The following is a 20,476-nucleotide window of genomic DNA, read 5'->3' as shown; positions in this document are numbered from 1 at the left end:
GAGAGTATGGGTGAATGAAGTGCTGTCTGGTCAGCTTTACAGCCCCACAGGCTCCCCACAAGGATGCGTACTTCCACTGCTTCTGCGGATGATTCTGTTATTGTGAGTCTGGACAGCATGCCGGCCGTTGAGCCTACCATCGCTTCCCTCATTGTGTCCCCAGATGAAGCTCTGCGAACTTGCAAAGGGATGCCAGGTGTCCTCGACCCCAGTGTCGGTTCACGGACGACCTTCTCACAAGGGCTTATGATGCTGAAGCACATGCTGGTCGCATGGGAAACTCCTTGTCGCATCTCATGTTGGCCCTCTCAGCTTCACTGCAGGAGGGGAATCAGATTTCTGAAAGTCATACCCTTCCACATGTTGACCACAACAGTTGACCTGCAAACTGTGGCATGCGGAGAATGGTTCACATCCATCGACCTCAAGGATGCTTACTTCCACGTCCCCATCGCTCAGCAACACCGACAATTTCTTCGCTTCGCCTATCGAGGCCGCCACTGGCAGTTCAGGGTGCTACCCTTCAGGCTCTCCCTCTCCTCAAGGGTGTTCACGAGGTGTGTGGCCGCAGCCCTTGCGCCTCTACAGTCCCAAAGCTTGAAGGTCCTCCCGCACCTGGACGACTGGCTGGCCTGTGCGCCATCCCGGGCCCAGGTGTCCAGAGATATGATGCGTCTCCTGTCCCACGTGGCCCGCCTCGGACTCAAAGTGAATATGGAGAAGAGTTTCCTGGTGCCATCTCAGGCCACAATCTTCATTGGGGTGGCACTGGACAGTGTATACTGTAACTATGACAGCAAGACCATCCCCCCAACGTGTGGACGACATCCGGCACCTTCTTGCCCTATTCCTTGAGGGCCGTCGGTTGACCTACGTTACATTTCTTCACCTTTGGGCAAACTAACGTCCATTTCAGCTGTGGTTCCTCTGGGCTTGCTGTTACTGTGCCCCCTGCAGAGGTGGCTGAACAGCTTCCACCTGGATACCAAGCGGCACAGGTGCAGAAAGCTCAAGGTGTCACAACAGCCTACATGCTCAGGGTGTCCCTGTGGGCTCTGTTCCATCTCGTAGGGAGACTGTCAGATGCCTGCCCCGCAGGATGGGGTGCAGTGGGGCAGAGCAAGGCGGCCCATGGATGATGGTCTGTGGAAGACCGGAGTCCCCTTCGGCAGAGCGGAGGTGGACATCTTCGCTTCAGAGGTGTCCACCCACTGTCCTCTGTGGTTCTCTTAGGCCGAGACGACCAGTCCTCTAAGCCAGGACTCATTTGCTCCATGTGGGCATGTATCTGAAAGAACACCATCATCTAGATACACTGCACAACCCTTCAGATCACCTTCCATTTATTCATCAAACACTGGAAGGTGGCAGGTGCGTTTCTCAATCCGACCGGAATGACTTTGTATGAATATAACCCAGCTGGAGTAACAAAAGCAGAAATTTCACACGGTCTTTCAGGAGATCGAACTTACTGATAAGCGTGGCAGAACCCACCTGATCCAAACAATCATCCATACGGGGTAATGGATAGGAATCGGGTTTGGTGACGTTGTTAACGTTCCTATAATCCGTATCGTTGTGTATTATCTGGCTTTGGGACAAGCATGCACGACGAAGCCCAAATGGAAGACGCATTTCTCAACATATACTGAATCACAGCATCACCATCAACGCTCGTTTCTCTGCACTTACCCCGTAAAAGCGTTGCTTTATTGGTTTCGCTTCACCTACCTCAATATCATGTTCTAACACATGTGTACGAGACAGAGTGTCCGCAAACAGACTGGGAAACTGACGTACAGTATGAGGTCGACCAACTCTGCCTACTCTCCTGCGTAACCTCCCTTGCTGCCAGTAACAACCACTGCAAACGTTCGTCCCAGTCAGCATTCATCTGCACACAGTATGGTCGCAACAACGATTTTAATGTCTGATGGAATCGCTCCAGTACTCCTTGGCTCTGTGCATGATATGCAGACAACTGGTTGTGCGCAAACTGTACGAAAACCGGGGAATCATCGGCCGCAGGTGACCCCGATTACCAAGCCCCGCTTCACCAAGACTGACGTACTGCAGGGGGAGAGAGAGACACACACACACACGCACAGCAAAGAGGCCTTGGGGCTGTCACAATAGTTTGCAACTTTTGCGTCTCTGTGAAGGTGCACAGCTTCAGATCATAGGTCTGGCTTCTGCACAGTGTGTGTGTATGTGTTTGTGTAATGAGAACTGGGACAGAGGATGAATGCAGATGCCAGAGCCCCATTAGCCTGAGCATCTTGCTCATGGTGGAATAGAACTTGCTCTCCATTTGTAGCCGTGGGCAGATGGTCATTACATCATAGAGTTGGAGATGGTGTGTGTGTGTGTGTGTTTGTGCAGTCTGTCAGTGTGTCATGTGTTTCCCTAGCCAGCTGGCTGTGTATTGGTAGGGCTTGGTGGAGTTTGTTAGGAGGCCAAGAAGAACACTGCTCATCCACTTATCTGCATGGTGTCACTTGTACATGTATTTCAGGATGTTTGAAGACATGCTGCCTCCAGTCTGTGAGGGTGTGTACTGACACAGCCTAGTTTCCTATGAGTTATGTCCAACTATTTTATTTTTAACATGGGCATTCACTACAGTTCAGCAGTGTATGGCTCATTAAATGCACTATTAAGACTGTGGAGGTTGGAGAAGGTGGCATTAAAAGCCAATCTAATGTCTCATATCACACTATTACAGTGATCAGACAGACATTTTTATAAGCACAACCATTCTTTTATCCTAGCCATACTGTGAAATTTTCAGGCCATTTGGATCCAGTAGGTACCACTTTTGCAGTATGTTTTTGACTTTTGACCATAGTTGTTATGGCCACAGTCTGACCCAAAAAGGTACCTGTTGTATGTTTGGTATTTTGTCTGATGCATGGTTTATTGTTTATACTGTTTGTTAGCTTGTAACTGTCACTAAAGTGGCTGAACTGAAGAAAATTACCATTCTCTACTAGGGTTATATGAAACCCTGGCTGTCTAAATCAGTTTTTTATGAGGCTGTCATTGTAGTTCAAGGTGGAAAGACTCACTCGTTGCATTTATTATTTCACTCATATGTAATATATAAAACCTGTTGACAAAGTTGATTTAAAAAGTTTTGGCCCACATATCATCCCCTTTGGCTCTCTCATTACATCAATCTGAATAAGAACAAAAACAAAAAAAATGACTAAAATTATTTAGAGGGCACATCGTGGCTCAGACTGCTGAAACTGAGAAACAGAAATTTAGCAGGTTTTACTGGCAGCTGAATGATCCACAGAGGTGTCCTCCTCTCGGTAACAACAAACGGATAATAACCAGTAAAAGAATAAAGCGGTTCTACTTTGATTCATCAGTGCTCCTCGGTTGACACAGAACAGGACGTCTCCAGCAGCTGGGAGCTAAGCTGTCTAACATTTACACAGCTTTTTTTCTCTGATAACTTCAGATCCAGGCATCTGACAACTAAAATCCTTCATCTGGTTCAAACGTTGAAAACCACTAAGGTGTTAAAGGAGTTTGTGGTTTAAAACTAGATAAAAGTCAGTGATGAGCTTCTGACAGGTAAACACAACACTGACACATGATCGTTTGAGGGTTATGACTTCACTGACAAGCGACCAAATGACATGGAGCATTAAAGTCACCGATTTCTAGGGTTTGAGAAACAGTGGAAACATTTTGGGAAGATGTAAGAACACAACTAAACAACATACAGGACATACGTCTAGTTGCTTTTAGTTAGTTATGATTTGCAGAGTTCACAGGGCCATATCCAGTATAGAGACGAACAACATCACACAATCACATTAACACCTACAGGCAATTAATGTTTTAGACTGTGGGACAAAGTTGGAGTACTGTGACAGAATGCAGATAGACAAAGGGAGAACACGCAAACCACACACAGAAAAGCCCCAGGCCTGGGAATCACACCCACAACAGTGCTAACCACGATACCAGCATGCCTCCCTGTGAGGTAAGTGCACTGCTGTGACTGACTCGTACCAGCATGCTCCCAGGTGAGCAGCAGCTTAGCAGTTAGCTTGTCAAACACATTTTCATTCTTCCATGTGTTGATGTTGCTGTGACAGAGATAAAACACACACCCAGTCTTCTGACCATACAATTTTGAATTTTGTGTCTATAAAAAATGTGAGTTTTCCCTGTTTAACACTGCCACATCCTCCCTGACACACATTCCACCACTCAGCACACATCCATTAGTACTTTAATCAACTCAACAGGAATTTAACGACATTCCTTTAAGTTGATTCAAGGGAGGAGTGAAGTATTTACAGCTCCAAACTGTGAGGTGGAGGTGGTGCAGCGGGAGAGAAAGTGCAGTGGGGTCGTGTTACTGGCTGACCAAGTGTGGTAAAACACCATGGTGTCCTGCTTTATGAGTGAAACCATGGCCTCCACAGGTCGCTGATGTTAGTACAACTGAGTTGGGGGCCAGGGGGCCGCCGGTGCCCCAGTCTGATGTGTCAAGGGTTGTCAGCACCAGTCAATCTGGAAGCCATTTACTCCACAGAGAAGGTTCAGGTGTGATCACCTCCAGCATCTGCTGAGTGTTTATTTACCCAAAGCACTTAACCCATTAGACAAACTGAAACAGGGCAACTGTAGAGCCAGTCTGAGGAAAGAAGCCACTGGGGCTGATTGTGTTTCTATGATCCAGAAATACACGCATTGTATGTATGAATCTCATACTGCTCAGGAAAGATGCTTGGTTTGTATTAAATGTTTTGTTTGCTTGTCTTGAAAACATGCAGGGGTTGTGAAATAAACTGTCATCTTAAGTTCACATTAGTCTAAAATCTCATGAGTTTATAGAACACAACGCTGCACTGGTACCTGGAGCAAGAACAGTGTGTGGATAAAAATGTGATACTAAAAAATATAACATGCTGTACCAATGTATTAAAATGGTTTTAGTATTAAATAAAGTTAAAGTACTCATTCAGGGGGAACGTGTCAGTCTAACAGTGTATACTATATTTTTAATGTTTAAGGTCAACATGGATCTATTTTGAATATCATACACTTGCATAGGTGTCTCGGTAAGGTAAACGTAATGCAGACTAAGGTACTGCATTCAAATTACAATGTAGAGGGAGAGTGATATGTTTTTCTTTTTGCTGAGTGTCTCTAGTCTGGACCTTGAGCCAGTGCCCACTCTGACTGCACTAACAGCAGAACTTAGAAGTTAAATTTTACTTGCCACACAGGTTTTCAAAATAAATAGTAACACAGTTTCTCTTTTACATCACACTGAGTGCATTTGGGTTTAGAACTAAATGTATTAAGAGATTAAAAAAAAAAAAAACTGTGCATATGATAATAAACATTTTGAATCTTAAAAAGCATTGTTGTAAAAGTGATCATGTGCAATTTGTAAATTTGATGTAGTGTGGGAGGTGTGTGAGAAGAGTGGCTTGTATGACCATGACGTATATAAATCAGTCAGATGTACCCGATAAATAAAACACGTGTTTATTTACACAAATATTTTCAAATACTAGTCTTCTACATAGGAACATAAAAATATATACAGTGATGTAGGGACTCGAACTGCTCTGTTCACAGGTCACGTATACATTTTCTGATTTATTTGCATTTTAAGGTTTTGAAATGGAAAAAAAAGAAGTATGCGTATGTACTGCAGGATCTAAAACTTATATTCTCAAACTCCGACACTAAAACACTGCGCAAAACGCTACGCTTCAAGTGCTATTTAACATTTCAACTTCAATATGTCCCTCAACACGGTGGTGAAAGCCAATACACTGTATTAATCATAACTAAGCTCACCCATGTCACAACACTAAATAGCTCTTCAGTCACCTGCAGATGATTACTGTGTCATGCTGCTCTCTTTCCCCACTAGAACCCACGTTTTTAACCTGCGTCTAGGCTAATTCAACTCCCACAAAATAAAACTAGTCTTGAGTCTCTTCTTCCAACCATCTTGGTAAACTTTGGTTATGTCTTGGAGTAATTCAAGAAAAGCCACTTGAAGCAGTGCAAGGATCTGGAAAAGCAGCACATTTGAGAAAACTTTCTTTGAGAACCTGAATGAACTTTACCTGGTTTCTTAAGGGATCAGAGTACAACACTAGAGTCGATCAAACCACTCTGACAGTAATGAACCTTATCCAGTAGTCCACAACATTTCAATACAAAACAGTTTAATAATAGATGACATGACGGGGAGTCGCATTATCAAAAGAAGACTTGTAATCTGGTGTGGTTAAAAAAAAAAAAAAAAAGGCATAACAAGACTTCTCAGGCAGAGAAAGTGTTCGAGTGTCATTGCGTTCACATACAGCTGGAGCACAGGACAGCACCAAACACTTCCAAAATGCTGTGACATGGTGGTTAAGACTCGTCTCGGGAGGTAAATAAAGTGTTTTCACTGGATCTTGTTTTTGACAATGCTGCAGTAGTAAACTACACAGGATGTGCTCCTTTTGGTCCTGATGGCTGACGTCTTTCTTTTGCCTTCTGCTGTTGTACTTATTGACCAGTGCATTACTATCCAAACTAAAACACACACACACACACACACACACACACACACACACACAGGTGGAGAGGGGTGGAGGTGATGACACCAAAAATCAGCTGAGGACGACGCTCACTCCCAGACTCACCACACACAAACACGCACCCGTGTATAAACTACAGCTTGTGGGCGGATGGAGGGAATACCTGTATATTTCAGTTACACAGAACATTCATTTCAGATGTCAGGTTAACACGTTCATTTGAGGAAGAAAAGGAATGCAGAAAAATCTTTCTTTTTTAATAGTTGACAGTGTCTTCCAGCCGGGGGGGGGCTGGCGAGGCACGGTCACACTGAGTTAGACAGGATGTGGTGGTAAAGGAAGGAGGGCTTGCAGAATGGCACCTGTCTGGTTCTTCACCTCTGGTGGTGTTGGAGGTGGGAGAGATGAGGAGGGGTGAGTGTGGATTTAGATAGGGTGTCACTGTGGGGCACCAGCAGCAGCGGGCACCGGGGTGCTCAGGACATTGGTGGCAGCAGACAGGACCGGTGTTCCAGTGAGAGGGCCCAGGGCAGTGGACGCTGGCAAGGCAGAGATACCTGAGAAAAGGCAACAACAGAGAGAAGTTTAAAAACTAGGTGTAGGCTCCATTTGAACAGGAAACTTTTATTTAGTAAATGTGCCTGATGTGCCCTGCAATGCACCTAACACTACAGTTACACCAAGTCTATTTATGCATTGATGCGTGCACAACATGTCAATGTCAATATTTTAAGTCAACAAATCGTTTGCTATACATTGATTTGTCATTACCAGATATTAATACTAATGTCCATATATTCATTTCAGTGGATTAAATGGCTTATTTTGAACAAGAAGAATAGAAAAAAGGTATGCACAAATCACAAAGACATACAGGGCAGGAGAAGGCAAAACACTTAGAGCTTATTATAAAGCCCCCACCTATAGGAAATTTTAGAATATCACAAAATTTAAAGAAATGCACAAATGACAAGCTGAATATACATATATAAAATGAACTTTTATGAACTAACTTTTTGAACTACTGAGCTTCACTCTAAGTCCAATAAAGAACATAAATGGCAACAACTTAATCTAGTCATCTGTTCAAGAGCCAGAAACAGAAAATGGATATTTCCATCCTTCTTGTTGCTGCCTCAGTGTCTTTTACACAACTTTGCTGTTGTTAAAGGGATAGTTCAACATGTTGGCAAATTGGCCCATTGCCATAATCCCTAGTTTTAGGAGTAGATTTGTTACTTATAATTGTCAATGCAAGCTATTTTTAGAACAGCGGACGACGCTAGTGAGGTTAATAGGATTTCTTGGTTTCCCTCATCAAACTCATCAATTACACATTCACCACGCTATGAGATAATAACGGAACGTTACGAGACCAAGTTGTTTTTGAGGCAAATGCAGAGACTGCTTGCCGAAAAACTGCCCCGACAGGAACGCGCATCAGCGGTTTTAAATTAACTTACCTCGAAAACAACTCTTGTCTCGTAAGATTCCGTTATTATCTGATTGCGTGGCTAATGTGCAGTTCACAACTTGTCCAAGAGAGCGTTTTGGAGTTGTTGGATTGTGTATTTGATGAGTTTGATGAGGGAAACCAAGAAATTCCATGACCCTCCGTCAGGGCCTGAAGTTAACTTTTTTGGCCACCAGCCACTGTGGCAGGTGGATTTTGAAATCCACCTCCCACAGTGGTTTTTTACCAGCTAAAATTTTTGGTGCCTAAAATAAAGGTGAACATAAGAATGGTTCTTGAACTTGTATAGAATACACATATATTTATAAACCGTCTTTGCTTTTATCCTGTTGTTCTCATTCATTCACTTTCAGGCTGTTTCCACACATACACACACACGTTTCATTTTTCAGCTCATACGTTTCACGTTTACACACTTTTTTTTTTCTCTGTTCCAAACAAATCACAGATGTATTATGGTCTGTACGCCACACCACTGTCAGAGCGTTACGTTTCCATGACAACTGACGGGAGAAAGACACGTGGCACATCATGTTTATAAGCTCAGACTGTGGCGACACCGAGTAGTTGGAGCGGCTCGAGGTCCGGAAACGGACCACGGGCTCGACTGTAGCCGAACCGAGACCGCGCGTGTATAATGGCCGCGTCAGTTCCGACAGGAGTCGATACAGTCCGACGAGGGCAAAGTTGTATTTTTTCAGTGCTCACGGTGCCGAAAAAAAGGCAGGTACACATAGGCTACCTGATTGGTCAAGTGTTGTGTTGTCTGATTGGCTACACGCCAATGTGGCAGGTAGATTGACAGTTTCACACGCCAATCACAAAAGTTTCCCGCATTTGGCGTGTTGGCTGGTGCCAATTTCATGCCCTGCCCTCCGTAGCGTAGCTCTGAGCAGCTCGGCTCAGCCTTTCTAAAAATAGCTTGCACCGACAATTAAGGTAACGAACCTACTGCCATGACTATAGGGATTATGGCAATGGGTCAATTTGCCAAAATGTTGAACAATCCCTTTAAGCTCATAATGAGTTAGTAGAAAAGCAAAAACCTTAAAGTCAACTCTCTCAAAAATAAGATCAGTTGGCTACCTGTATCACCAAGACTGTGCTTACAGAATTGAATCTATTGAAATTCAACTTTGCAGTGATAATCTCTATTTCTCTCAGAGGTAGTATCATATGAACATCATCTGTTTGTGGACTAAATAAACTTTGCTGCAGCACAAACGTGTGTGTGTTCTCACCAGTGATCATGCTGGCTGTGCTGACAGCTGTGTTCCCACTGGGCAGGTTGGCTGATCCGGCCACACGAGACTGGTCCTTCACAATGGGGACTGCGGAGACAACAAATATAAATTAGTCATTTATCTTGTCTTCCATGATATTACTCATTTTGATTTCATGCTTGTGATCAAAAAACACTGGCTGTTTTTTAAGACTCACAGAAGTACGGGTGATCCATGGCCTCGTGGGCGGTCAGCCGGGCTTGGTGGTCGTAGCGCAACAGCTTGTCCAAGAAATCCAGAGCCTCGGGGCTGACCAAGTGCTGGTTCTCACTGTGGACGAACCTCTCCCACCGCTTGCGCGAGTGCCTGTGTGACAAAAACAACATTAACACTCAATTCTAACGTCATTTTAAAAAGAGAAAAGTGGAAGCGGAGTCTTTTAGAGAGACAACTGTGCAGTGTTGTTTTCGTTAACGATGACGATGACGAAATATTTTCGTTGACGCCCCTTTTTTTCATGACGATAACGAGACGGTGACGAGATAAACATGGCTCTCTGATGACGAAAACATGACGAGACGTGTGTGAGTTTTCGTTGACGAGACGAGAACGGACGTAAATGTTAGTGGTAGGGCTGTGATCGCCTCTAAATTTGAATTTGTGGATTGTCATTACTCTAAGCTTCACATGATTTAGCAACGGCTCCGTCAAAAGTAGAACAACGCTGCTGAGACGAGCCGCGGTGCACCGCCGCCCGGTGCTTGCAGAGAGCAGCAGGCAGTGATCAGCTGCTCCGGTGACCGCGGTGCAGCCGCTTCGCAGCGCTGACGGGTGGTCAGACGTTCAAAAAGCACGACATTTCTGCTTATTGTGCGACGTGTAATCTGTACGCTGCTGCATCCCATCCTTGTGTGGTCACGCCCACCACCTGGCATGCAGCGCACATTCTGCTCAACACACCTGCCGTCACTCTACGAGAAGATACATGGACGCATTTTAAATATAGTAATCCAGCAGAAAAAAAAACTGAATGCACTACTGTTACCACTTTGTGTGTAGGCTAATGCATAATCCTTAGACCATAAAGTATTTGCCATTGGGTGGAAACATTATGTGTAAAACCATTCCTTTATTGAATTAATATGTTAAAAGACTTTTTTTTTTTTTTTTTTTTACTAAAACTGACTAAAACTAGACTAAAACCTTGTTGAGTTTTCGTCGACTAAAACTAGACTAAACCTATCACATATAGAAATGACTAAAATTGACTAAAACTAAGAAGTATTTTCGTCAAAAAGACTAAGACTAAGACTAAATCTAAAATGCCTGCCAAAAACAACACTGCAACTGTGACAGTCAAACTATCAGAGCAAGAACTATGACAATTTCAAGTGTCAAAATAAAGGGTCTGAATACTTGTGTCATATTGATGTTGTGTGATATTTCACATTTTCCTTTTAATAAAATCCATTTTCACCCTGTCATTCTGAGATACTGGAAGTAAACTAATGAGGGATTCTTTTTTTCTTTTTTTTTAGCATCAGGCTGCAATTTAACAAAATGTGAAAGAAGTGAAGGGGTCTGAGGAGTTTCTCAATTCACTGTTGCTCTTCCACTCTTTTGTAAATGCTAAGAATAATACAAAACAAAAGCCTGCACAGCCATGACAACATCATCATGATGTTACTGCAGTAACAAGCTCTCACCTTCCCAGGATGTCATTGAAGCGAGGTTCCAGCTCAATGTTGTACTTGTCAATGTAGTCGTAGAGGTCTTCAGTTCCCAGAACCTTGGCTATTCTCACCAACTGCAGGAAAAACAAGCAGGCTGTCATCTTACGTTACTATTAAAAACTCTCTATGCCACAGGTTATGAGAGGTGGGAAGGAATATTTTCACTGATTGTGAAAACTGATGCAAAAACATCGTTCAATACAATCACTGCAAAGCTTCAAAATTATGTTTTGAATTTGTCATCATAAAGCACTCAGTGTGGATTAAGACTTTTATCTGAATGCACTGTAGCAGCTGATGCTGATGCTTGGCGTTTACCTGGTCATAGTTGTCATGGCCATGGAAAAAGGGCTCCTTCCTGAAAATCATGCTCGCCAGCATACAGCCGAGGCTCCACATATCCAGACTGTAGTCATACATCTGAAACACACAGTGAAAAAGCTCAAAGGAACTGAAATCTGGTTTCAAGATGACCAAGTGGCTAAAACATTTTTTTCCCCTACTGTCCCAGGTGGATACTGCTCAGCTTCTAAACAAGGGGTCCCTGCCTTCCTCAAACTGGAGCACAACGAACCAGACCCAGAGCAGGTACTAGGGATGCACATTTTGGAACACATCACCCAATCCACCTGACGCATTACAGCCCACATACCTGATAGTCCACCAGGAGCTCAGGTCCTTTAAAGTAGCGGGAGGCGACTCTCACGTTATACTCCTGTCCCGGATGGTAAAACTCTGCCAGACCCCAGTCAATAAGGCGTAACTAAAGGGAAAAACAAGACAGTTAGATAGCCCTTGTATTAATGTTTAACGCAGCCAAGTAAATGGACACTCACTGAATGAATGACTCCAATTACAGAGTGAAGGATAAATAAAGAATACACAGCCAAAAGGGCAAACAAAAAGCTACACAGCAAAACTGATCAAACTTGGTTAATAGTCATATTTAATGATTCAGATATTCTTTGTTTTGGCTGTGGGTGCACTGTGATTGTGTTTTATCACTGACCTTGCGGTGTTCATGATCAATCATTACGTTATGTGGCTTCACGTCTCTATGCATAATTCCCATGCTGTGGCAGTAGTCCAGGGCCTATGTGAAAGAGCAGAAGGTCATTGTTGTCCATCGGTCAAAAGGTTTTTTAGCCCACCATTTCTACAACAGCTGAGCAACACAAGGTGAGGCTTTTTGTACCCAGGAAGGTATCAAAATCCCCCCCAAAAAACTACTCAAACAACAATAAGTTTCTTTCAAGGATATTCAGCATCTATCTGAGGATTTGATGCTTTACTCGCCTCAGGATGTTTAGAGGTTACACTTCATGAGTCAAGAGGCAGCTGGAGGACTCACCTTGAGGATCTCGTACATGTAGAACCGGATGTCATAGTCTGTCAGGGTCTGGTACAGTTGCTGGAAACCAAAGCAAAGTTATTAATCTTTCTCTTGTAATTTCCAACAGTTACCCAGCAGCAGACCTTCATGTCACAGTCAGACTCCACACTGTACCGGTTGGTGGGACTGTGCCAGTGACTGAGGATAGAACCAGAAAATGGTTGACTTTCTGGCACCGAAGACATAACACTGGACTTTTATCTTCCTCCATCACATACACACACGTGTACAGAAAAACCACTAGTATGCCAAGAAAGGAGGTATCCATTCTCTCACACATTAAATGCTGATAGGTGATGGAAAGTTCAGTTCCTACCTTGAAGTCTGTGTTGTTGACATGTTCAAAGACCAAAGCAGGTGTCCGGGACTGCAAAATATAACGGTGTACATTCATTAAGTTGTCATCTCAATCAACAATGTCCTCCCACACATTTGTCTGCTTGGCTCAGACAGCAACGCTTTCATAAGTTATGGCACTAATGCAAACTCTGTATGAACAAACTAGGCAGCCACACTGTAAGCAACACTATGACTACATTTCAATATGTCCATTCATATCCAGAAGACATGAGTAAGCATGGAAATGCAGCCAACATTTGAAAGTCATCAGGTCAGATATTGTCTGTCTAGGCAATAAAATTTCAGCAATTGAAACAACAAGCTCAACAGCTTCACTGCTGATAGGTTAAACATAGCTATTTAGGGTTAGGGTATATCCATCAATATATCTCCCTTTGATTGTAAATTTAGATTAGATTAGATTAGATTAAATTCACATCTCCAACACAAAGCTTTTTGTTGCTGAATCTAATGTTAGGTTGAACCAAGTCATTTGAATGCTGCACACTCCCTCACTAATCATTTTGACAATGAACTGCTGACCATTCATACACAAATGATGCTTTGTTGCTTACAGTGTGAACTGTAACTGAACTATCTATTATTTAATACGCTACTAAGGTTGCCAGGGCGCAAGTAATATATAAAAGCTGCATTACTTTTCTGAACACCCAGAAGGTGATCAAGCTAGAGAAGCTGTGGCTGAGAACAGCAGCAACAGCAGCAGCAGCAGCCAATATCTCATCTGACTGCACTGCAGGACTGGGAGATCCTTTGTTCCCACAGTCATCAGACAATACAACACCTCAGCTAGAGGAGGTGGCTCATTAATGAACTCAAATATTTGATTGATTATGGCTATTACTAGTGCTACTACTACTACTACTACTACTACTACTAATGACCAGCTGAGGTCAGGGCAGAACAAAGACTGGTGGGGCTAGCTGAAGTTAGCAGGCTAGCTGCTTGATGTAACAATGATTTGTTTAGCAGCTTAGAATCTTTAAGAATGAAATTTCTTAACTTCTTATGCAACAATAAAGTTACACTGAACATCATCTTGTGTAATGAACAGCTGCCAGGTGTTTTTTTTAACACTACAGGCTCTACACACCCTTCTTATTGAAACTGTTTGTGCCAACTAATTTTGAATAAGCAAAAGTAGAAACATAGTGACTCAGTCACATGGCATTTGTTTGACCAGTGGTTTAACTCGGTCAACTCTGTCGGACCTTTGTTGGTTGGTCTTCAACACCCGACAACCATTAAAAAACAATCATTTGATTTGTTATGATATTGTTTAAATTTGCCTGTTTTTTAACCCAGTTATATTATTTTTCTGTACATCAATGCACTCGAACTGCCATCCTGCCATCTGTTCTCTCTCCTTAAAAGTCAAAAAGGGATTGAAGCAATATGGATTTTAAATGCTTATGATGACAGTGACTAATCATAATACAATAATAGTGCACGGTTGTTCAATTCTTTGGGTAAAGCCCTGGCACAACATAGGGATACAAGACTGTATCACTGCTTTAGCTGCTTCTAGTTTAGAGCCATAGCTTGCTGAGTACTTACACACACATACTTCTCCAACCCAAGTGCAATGGATAAGCTTGCACAGGTGGTGGTCTCAACACGCTATTGGTGCAGTAATCATATTTCAGAACCATTTAAATAGTTTGGTAAATAACATGTCATCAAGAAAACACACAAAATATTATGTAATCCAGACACTTGCTACAACCATCACAGATGATTTAAGTATTCTTATTCTTTACTTACTACAGGGTCTTTCACAATGTCGATGAGGGAGATTATGTTAGGTCCTCCGCGTAAATTCTCCAAAATTTTAATCTCACGTTTGATTTTCTTTTTCTTCACAGGCTAAAGGGAAAAGGATGAGATAGTTAGATGGAACGGGGGTAGAGTCTTATCATTCAGTTAAAGCTACTGGCTCAATCTAGACCTCAGTCTTCGTGTAGATTTACCTTCAGTATCTTCACCACAACTTTCTCATTATTGGTGATGTTGATTGCCTCGAAAACCTCACTGTACTTGCCACGCCCTAGCTTCCGTACCAACTGAAAGTCATCCTGGTTTCTTTGCAGGAATAAAAAAAAAAATCCCAATTAGACATCATCTGGGTTAACAACTGCATCCTGCAAGTGGTATGTGTATATGTGATGGTCAACCAAGATATTTACCCCCATTCAACCACATGGGACTCATAGTCCCAGTACTCCCTGGGCCGGTGAGTGTTGACCTCAGTGTACACACGGGCCCGGCTCGGCACGGGTCCTGACATGTCCGACAGTTTGGCGGATGTTGTGGGGGGATCTTATTGCAGCAGAGAACGGTTTGAGTACAGGGAGGACGGGTGGAGCAGAGGAAGACGGGTGAAGGGAGAACACACGGGAGGTCGATCCCAGCAGGCCAAGGATTTTTTTGGGAGTGGGAGGGGGGGAAGGGGGATTGTTTGAGGACGGGGGAAGGGGGAGGGGGGGGCACCAGGGGCACGGTGGAATAGCTAACAAAGAAGTTGAGAGAAAATCAAAGGTTAGAGATAGTGAATTCCTACATCACCCTGCTACATCACAGTGTGGCATGCAATAATCACTGCTGTATGCACCGTCTCCCTCCACATATTTACATAAACATGAAATGCGGAAAAGCTGTAAATCCCCACGCCAGTGTGTCCGACATTGCCTTATATTGATTTATCATCAACATCATGTGTTATCGGCTGGTTCATCCCCAAGTTGAGCGTGATGACAATGTAAAGCTAGCTGCTGAATGGCCAGCTAATGCTAACACACTTTTAACAGTTTAGCTAAACCAATCTGGTCAAAACATGGCCACATACATGCTTCTGTTCTTGCGACCCAGCCAAGACACGGTTAGATGGCCCAAATTAAGATAATGAACTGTGAGATGTAGGCTTGTGCGCCCACAAATAACTCCTATCTGTCAGACAATACTGGAGAATTTAGCTGGACTCCACCCATATGTGCACTAGGCAGACTTGAGCTGAGGATCCAGGTGTATGTTGGGCCAGATATTTCTTTTGCTGGTTAAGAGGATTCACACAGGTGGTTTCAAGACACAGCAGGCTTTATTTTTTTTTTTTAGCAGACTGGTGACAGGGGTCGACAATATAAATGGCCCGGTGGCCCGGACGTACTTTTCAAACCGTCCGGGCCACCAGAACGCTCCAAACACTGGCCAGTGAAAATAATGCCTTGAAAAAAATATAACAAGTAAATAAATAAATCTAATTTCACATTAAATCCCTGTGGTTTGAAATGATAACTGTCAAATCGTCTCGACCCGATCAACGACAGAGACATCTAGCCTACTTTCTTTCTAAACGTGTGTAAACGCAAAACTGAGCTGAAAATGAAACAATGAGTCAGTTTTGCACCAATCTGTGGAAACAGCCTAAACATGAATGAATGAGAACAACAGTTAGCTATATCACTGAACTACTTGGAGGATAAAAGTAATGACTACATAACTTCATGTTTGTGTTGAGGCATATTTACCATTTTAACTCTGTTTTTAGTTTAGTTTAGTTTATTTAAAGTGTAAAATCACCATGGTGCAACATGGTCTCGAAACACTTTACAAAATTAATTTACTTCATTGTTAAACCACAGTGGATGCTAAATACTGTACAAGTCTAATGTGAAACAGTTATTTATTTATTAAATAAAGTAGCCTGATGAATTTAGAAGCACTTTTTTTGTCCTTCTTAAACCGTAGTATCGAATAATTGTCAAGAATCGTGGAAATTTACTAGTATTGGTATCGGTATATAAGAAAGTTCCAGCACCTGCTTCTCCAATCACAGATACAACGACTATGAAGAATTATTTCATACAACTTTAACTCATATAACATGAACTATTGCCAATTGTACCCACTCATTAGTGTATAATTAATATCACTTTAATATTGACTCTTCTCTTTCAATGGGTCACCCCTGTGTGGAATAAATTCATAAATATAGGTTACAGTTAACTGCATACCTAATTGTTTTTACTCTATCACGTAGCATGTGTGAATATCTTATTCAGACCAGCTGCTCCTTTATTAGTTATTATATTTTGTTAGAGCAATCAGTTGATATTACATTCAATTAAATTTGACTGGCACAAAAGCTGCCACTGTCATTGTCCATCTGAAAGTAAAATGTTGGTCACATAAGTTATTTGGACCAGTTTGTGTTCAAATATATAATTGTACAAGTTACTTAAACAACGTGCTGCTCGTCGTTCAACATTCAATATTTGTACTATCGCTATAATTTCTTCTTTAATATCGTCTTCATTTAATTTTTGATTTGTTGTTATTAACCCATCTTTCTTGGGCTTTGCACTGTAACGTTACACATAATCACATTTCTTGCAGGTCTAACGACTCCTTGGCAATAAAAGCTATTCTGATACTGAATCATCCCGCATGTTAACGCTCTGCAGACAATCGTATGTGAAACAAAGTAAGATTTAGAGTATTGAGAAATTAGTTTTCAGACAGTGGCTGGGGACGGTGGCTAACAATCTCCAATGACAATGAAACAGTAATTTCTCATTTCGGTGTGAGCAGGTGTTGAAAACTTATCGGCTCGAGGTGGGCCCTGGTTGCTAGCCCGCTAATCTTAGCCCGGTTAGCACAGGGGCTAATAACATTTACACAGGGGAAACGAGACGGTGTTCACAGCAGAGAAAACACGAGAGTGGATATTTACCCCCTTGGTCACCTCGAAGACCGAAATGCTTCCCAACAAGCTGACTTTTGTCAGGCCAACGGCTCTCGCCCCCTCCGTCGCCGGTTTATCTGTGCCAGTGTGTAATCACTGCTGTATCAGAGACAAAATGGCAGACAACAGGCAGCTACGTCTCCCAGAATTGTGACGGGTGCCGCGGAGGGACAAACAAACGCCGCAAAAGCACATCAACTAAAAAGTCACATTTTCAAGTTTTTCTCATTCTTGAATATTTTCTTTCTTCGGTTTTACAGTTTTATGGTTTCGTTTTTGAATTTACAGTTTACAGTCTTTTCAACTAAACTACCGTAAACCTGATGTCAGATGATGAAGATCAAAGAAGCTGGCAGGATGCAGAGAGTCAGAGTTCAATGGAATGAATGGCATTCAATGTTAGGAGGAATAGTGAGTCAAAATGCAAGGGGAAGGTGAATGTTGAAAGACAAAAACAAAATTTACAAAACTAGAGGACCCATCACTGTGACCTCTAGCTACACCCTGGCAAACTGGCCCCCCCTGGAAACCATGAGGCGCAACATTCACTGGCTGATGCTGGTATTCAAAACCCTCCTAGGTCTTACTCCTCCCTACCTAACCCAGCTTCTGCATCTGCGCCCTCCCCCTATACACAACACCCGTTCTGCCCCTCTCATCCTGTTAAATGCCCCAAGGGCGCACTCTTCCCTGGGCCGTTCCCCCTTCCAGGTTGCTGCAGCCGACAGCTGAAATCAACTCCAAAAATCCTTACAGTTACAAACTCTTACTTCTGTCAACTCCTTCAAACATGTCATAACTAAATCCATGAAGTAGCCGATACCTGCAGCTGTCCCAGCCAAAGCTCTCTCTGATCCTGTCACCTCACTAACCTCACTAACACCATCTGTTACTGCTGTTGCTTTGTTACTGTCTCATCTATGGTTGTCTAGTATCACTGTTTTTACTTTTAGTGTCTCTGTCCTTACATAACTTGTTGTAGGCTATGTCACTGTACGTCAAACTAACTGTCATTCTGTGGTATGTTATTGCGTTATGTTGGCTTATTGTCTTTATTCTTTCTTCTTTTGTGTCACTGTTGTTGTATGTGCTTGTCTATATTTTAATACTAACATTAACATGTGTCTTTTGGTGATTAATCCGTTTAAGTACTGTCTTGATTTTATAATTCCGCCTTACACGCCAAAAGACATGTAAATTATAGAAATGCTTTTCCATTATGATATGATGTACAATTAGACATGAAATATTTGGAAGAAAAAAAAAGCTTCTGAACGAGCACACTTAACTTTGAACATTGTATTGTAACATTAGCTTCAATACTATGCTACGTTGTCCAAGCTTGGGCTTTAATGTGTTGTTTAATTTCTCACATCAATATACACATTATATTATTTGATTAGTGTGAGCTCCGACAGGGGCCATGTGAAAAAGGATGTGAATAAAGAAACCAAAAGAAGAGATGGAGTTGGTTTTTCTCTCCTAAAATGGAAGAAATAGTAAACCTCACCAACATTTAATGACAAAAAACAACACAAAAAAGAAGGAAGAGAAAAAAAGGCAGGAAAAAAAACACAATTAATACATTAGCATGGGGCCAACTACGGGAAGTAACTGCAAAATACAACAGAAGTCCAACTATTACGTTTTTAACTACAAAAGCCTTTTAACATAAAGTGTCTCCTATGTGTAAAAAAGGCCACATATTATGCATATATATTATTTGTTAAGTGTTGCTTTTCTAGTATGATAGATATGATGATCTGATGACTAAGCAAAGTGTTGCTGATGTAGGCTAAAGAGGAAATTATAGGCTATTGTACAGATGTAACCCTTTAAATTACCCATTTCATTTATAATAATTATGTTCTAATGTGAAGAAATTGCCAAAGCATACCAAAGTTTTGGTAAATATTTTTTGGTGGCATTGTTTTATGAATCATTGGCCTTTGTTGAGATTTTTTCTTTTTTTATTCTTATAAATGTCTGTGGTTATTTGAAGTTTTCTGATAGGCCTACTGAACCAACTAACCACAAAATATCACAGAAGTTATACAGGTAAGGAACAATCTGATGTGATTAATGATAATTTAATTTGTCTATAATATAATAAAAAAAATATGTATTTCTGCTCATGTTGTGCTCATGACCAGCTTAGTATATAGCTGATTAGTTTCATATGACAGTGTTTCTTTCTTAGTTTTAATCATTTGCTTAATGTCCAGGAAGAAGACCACGAGCTGCTCAACCTGCCAGCCAACCAACCAACCAACCAGACAACCAACTAGACAACCAGCCATGAGTGATAAGTGTAAATGTGAGTCTACATTCAAGCCAGCACATCTGTGATGTAGTACTTGAGCTCAGTGATTTTATGATTCCACCTTACACTCAAAAATTAGTGTAAATTATAGAAATTATTTTGATTATGACATGATAGACACGTATGTAAAATGTATGGAAGAAAAAAGCTTCTGAACTAGCACACTTGGAATGACGACATCGTATTGATCATTCTCTTTAAAAGTCTCTTCTCAGTCTTTAAAAACTACATTTCAGAGTCATATAGGTCCAGTGCCACTAGATGTCACACTACACCACCAGTATCTTGGACCAATGCAAGTGCTCTGTCATCATTTCATGTGAGAGGACCTGTAGTTACAACAGCTCATGTTTTATATGATGTAACTTGAAAATAAAAACTAATGTTCAAGTTCAATTACTGTAACGTGAAATGAATCAAGACTGCTCCAGCTGTTCAGCTGAGTCTGCATGAGGCTCAGACCTAGTTGCAGACTTGCAGCCCTTCTCTGCATTACCATAAGAGCTCATTAAAATTGTATACCACCATGTGATCTCTTCACATTCTACCCTTAAATAACACAATAGTGTCTAGACTTAAGGATAGTTTATCTCTGAGTAGTTGTAATTAGTGCAGTACTGTACCACATTAATGCACTGAAACAAAAATAATTTC

At 41.9% G+C, this 20,476-nt stretch overlaps 1 protein-coding gene and 1 non-coding gene across 2 annotated transcripts; both read right to left on the bottom strand.

The window, feature by feature from the left end:
- Positions 1-5,497: 5,497 nt before the first annotated feature.
- Positions 5,498-17,611, bottom strand: LOC146987405 (casein kinase II subunit alpha-like). Its single transcript, XM_085776579.1, has 13 exons — positions 17,488-17,611; positions 14,945-15,267; positions 14,729-14,840; positions 14,523-14,624; positions 12,715-12,765; positions 12,357-12,416; positions 12,015-12,098; positions 11,658-11,768; positions 11,324-11,425; positions 10,979-11,079; positions 9,490-9,638; positions 9,291-9,380; positions 5,498-7,132 (listed from the first exon to the last, which is right to left on the bottom strand). The coding sequence occupies exons 2-13, from the start codon at positions 15,043-15,045 to the stop codon at positions 7,014-7,016; spliced, it is 1,182 nt and encodes a 393-aa protein (XP_085632705.1). The 5' UTR covers positions 15,046-15,267; positions 17,488-17,611; the 3' UTR covers positions 5,498-7,013.
- On the bottom strand, positions 12,523-12,659 carry LOC146987406 (small nucleolar RNA SNORA57). The gene has a single exon (XR_015035950.1). It is a non-coding gene; the product is annotated as a small nucleolar RNA SNORA57 (small nucleolar RNA).
- Positions 17,612-20,476: the final 2,865 nt, after the last annotated feature.

Source organism: Trachurus japonicus, chromosome 5 (assembly GCF_045865225.1).
Source record: "Trachurus japonicus isolate A0001 chromosome 5, Traja_1.0".
NCBI classification, from domain to species: Eukaryota; Metazoa; Chordata; class Actinopteri; order Carangiformes; family Carangidae; genus Trachurus; species Trachurus japonicus.
The sequence above is the reverse complement of the archived record's forward strand: the minus strand, read 5'-3'. Positions and strand labels throughout refer to the sequence as shown.

Bases quoted from the DNA above. Each gene is read 5' to 3' on its own strand.
- LOC146987405 (XM_085776579.1), bottom strand. From the start codon at position 15,045: ATGTCAGGACCCGTGCCGAGCCGGGCCCGTGTGTACACTGAGGTCAAC. The intron at 12,766-14,522 runs GTAAGTAAAGAA...TATATTTTGCAG, and splicing joins ACATTGTGAAAGACCCTGTA to TCCCGGACACCTGCTTTGGT. The intron at 11,426-11,657 runs GTATGTGGGCTG...TGTGTGTTTCAG, and splicing joins AGCTCCTGGTGGACTATCAG to ATGTATGACTACAGTCTGGA.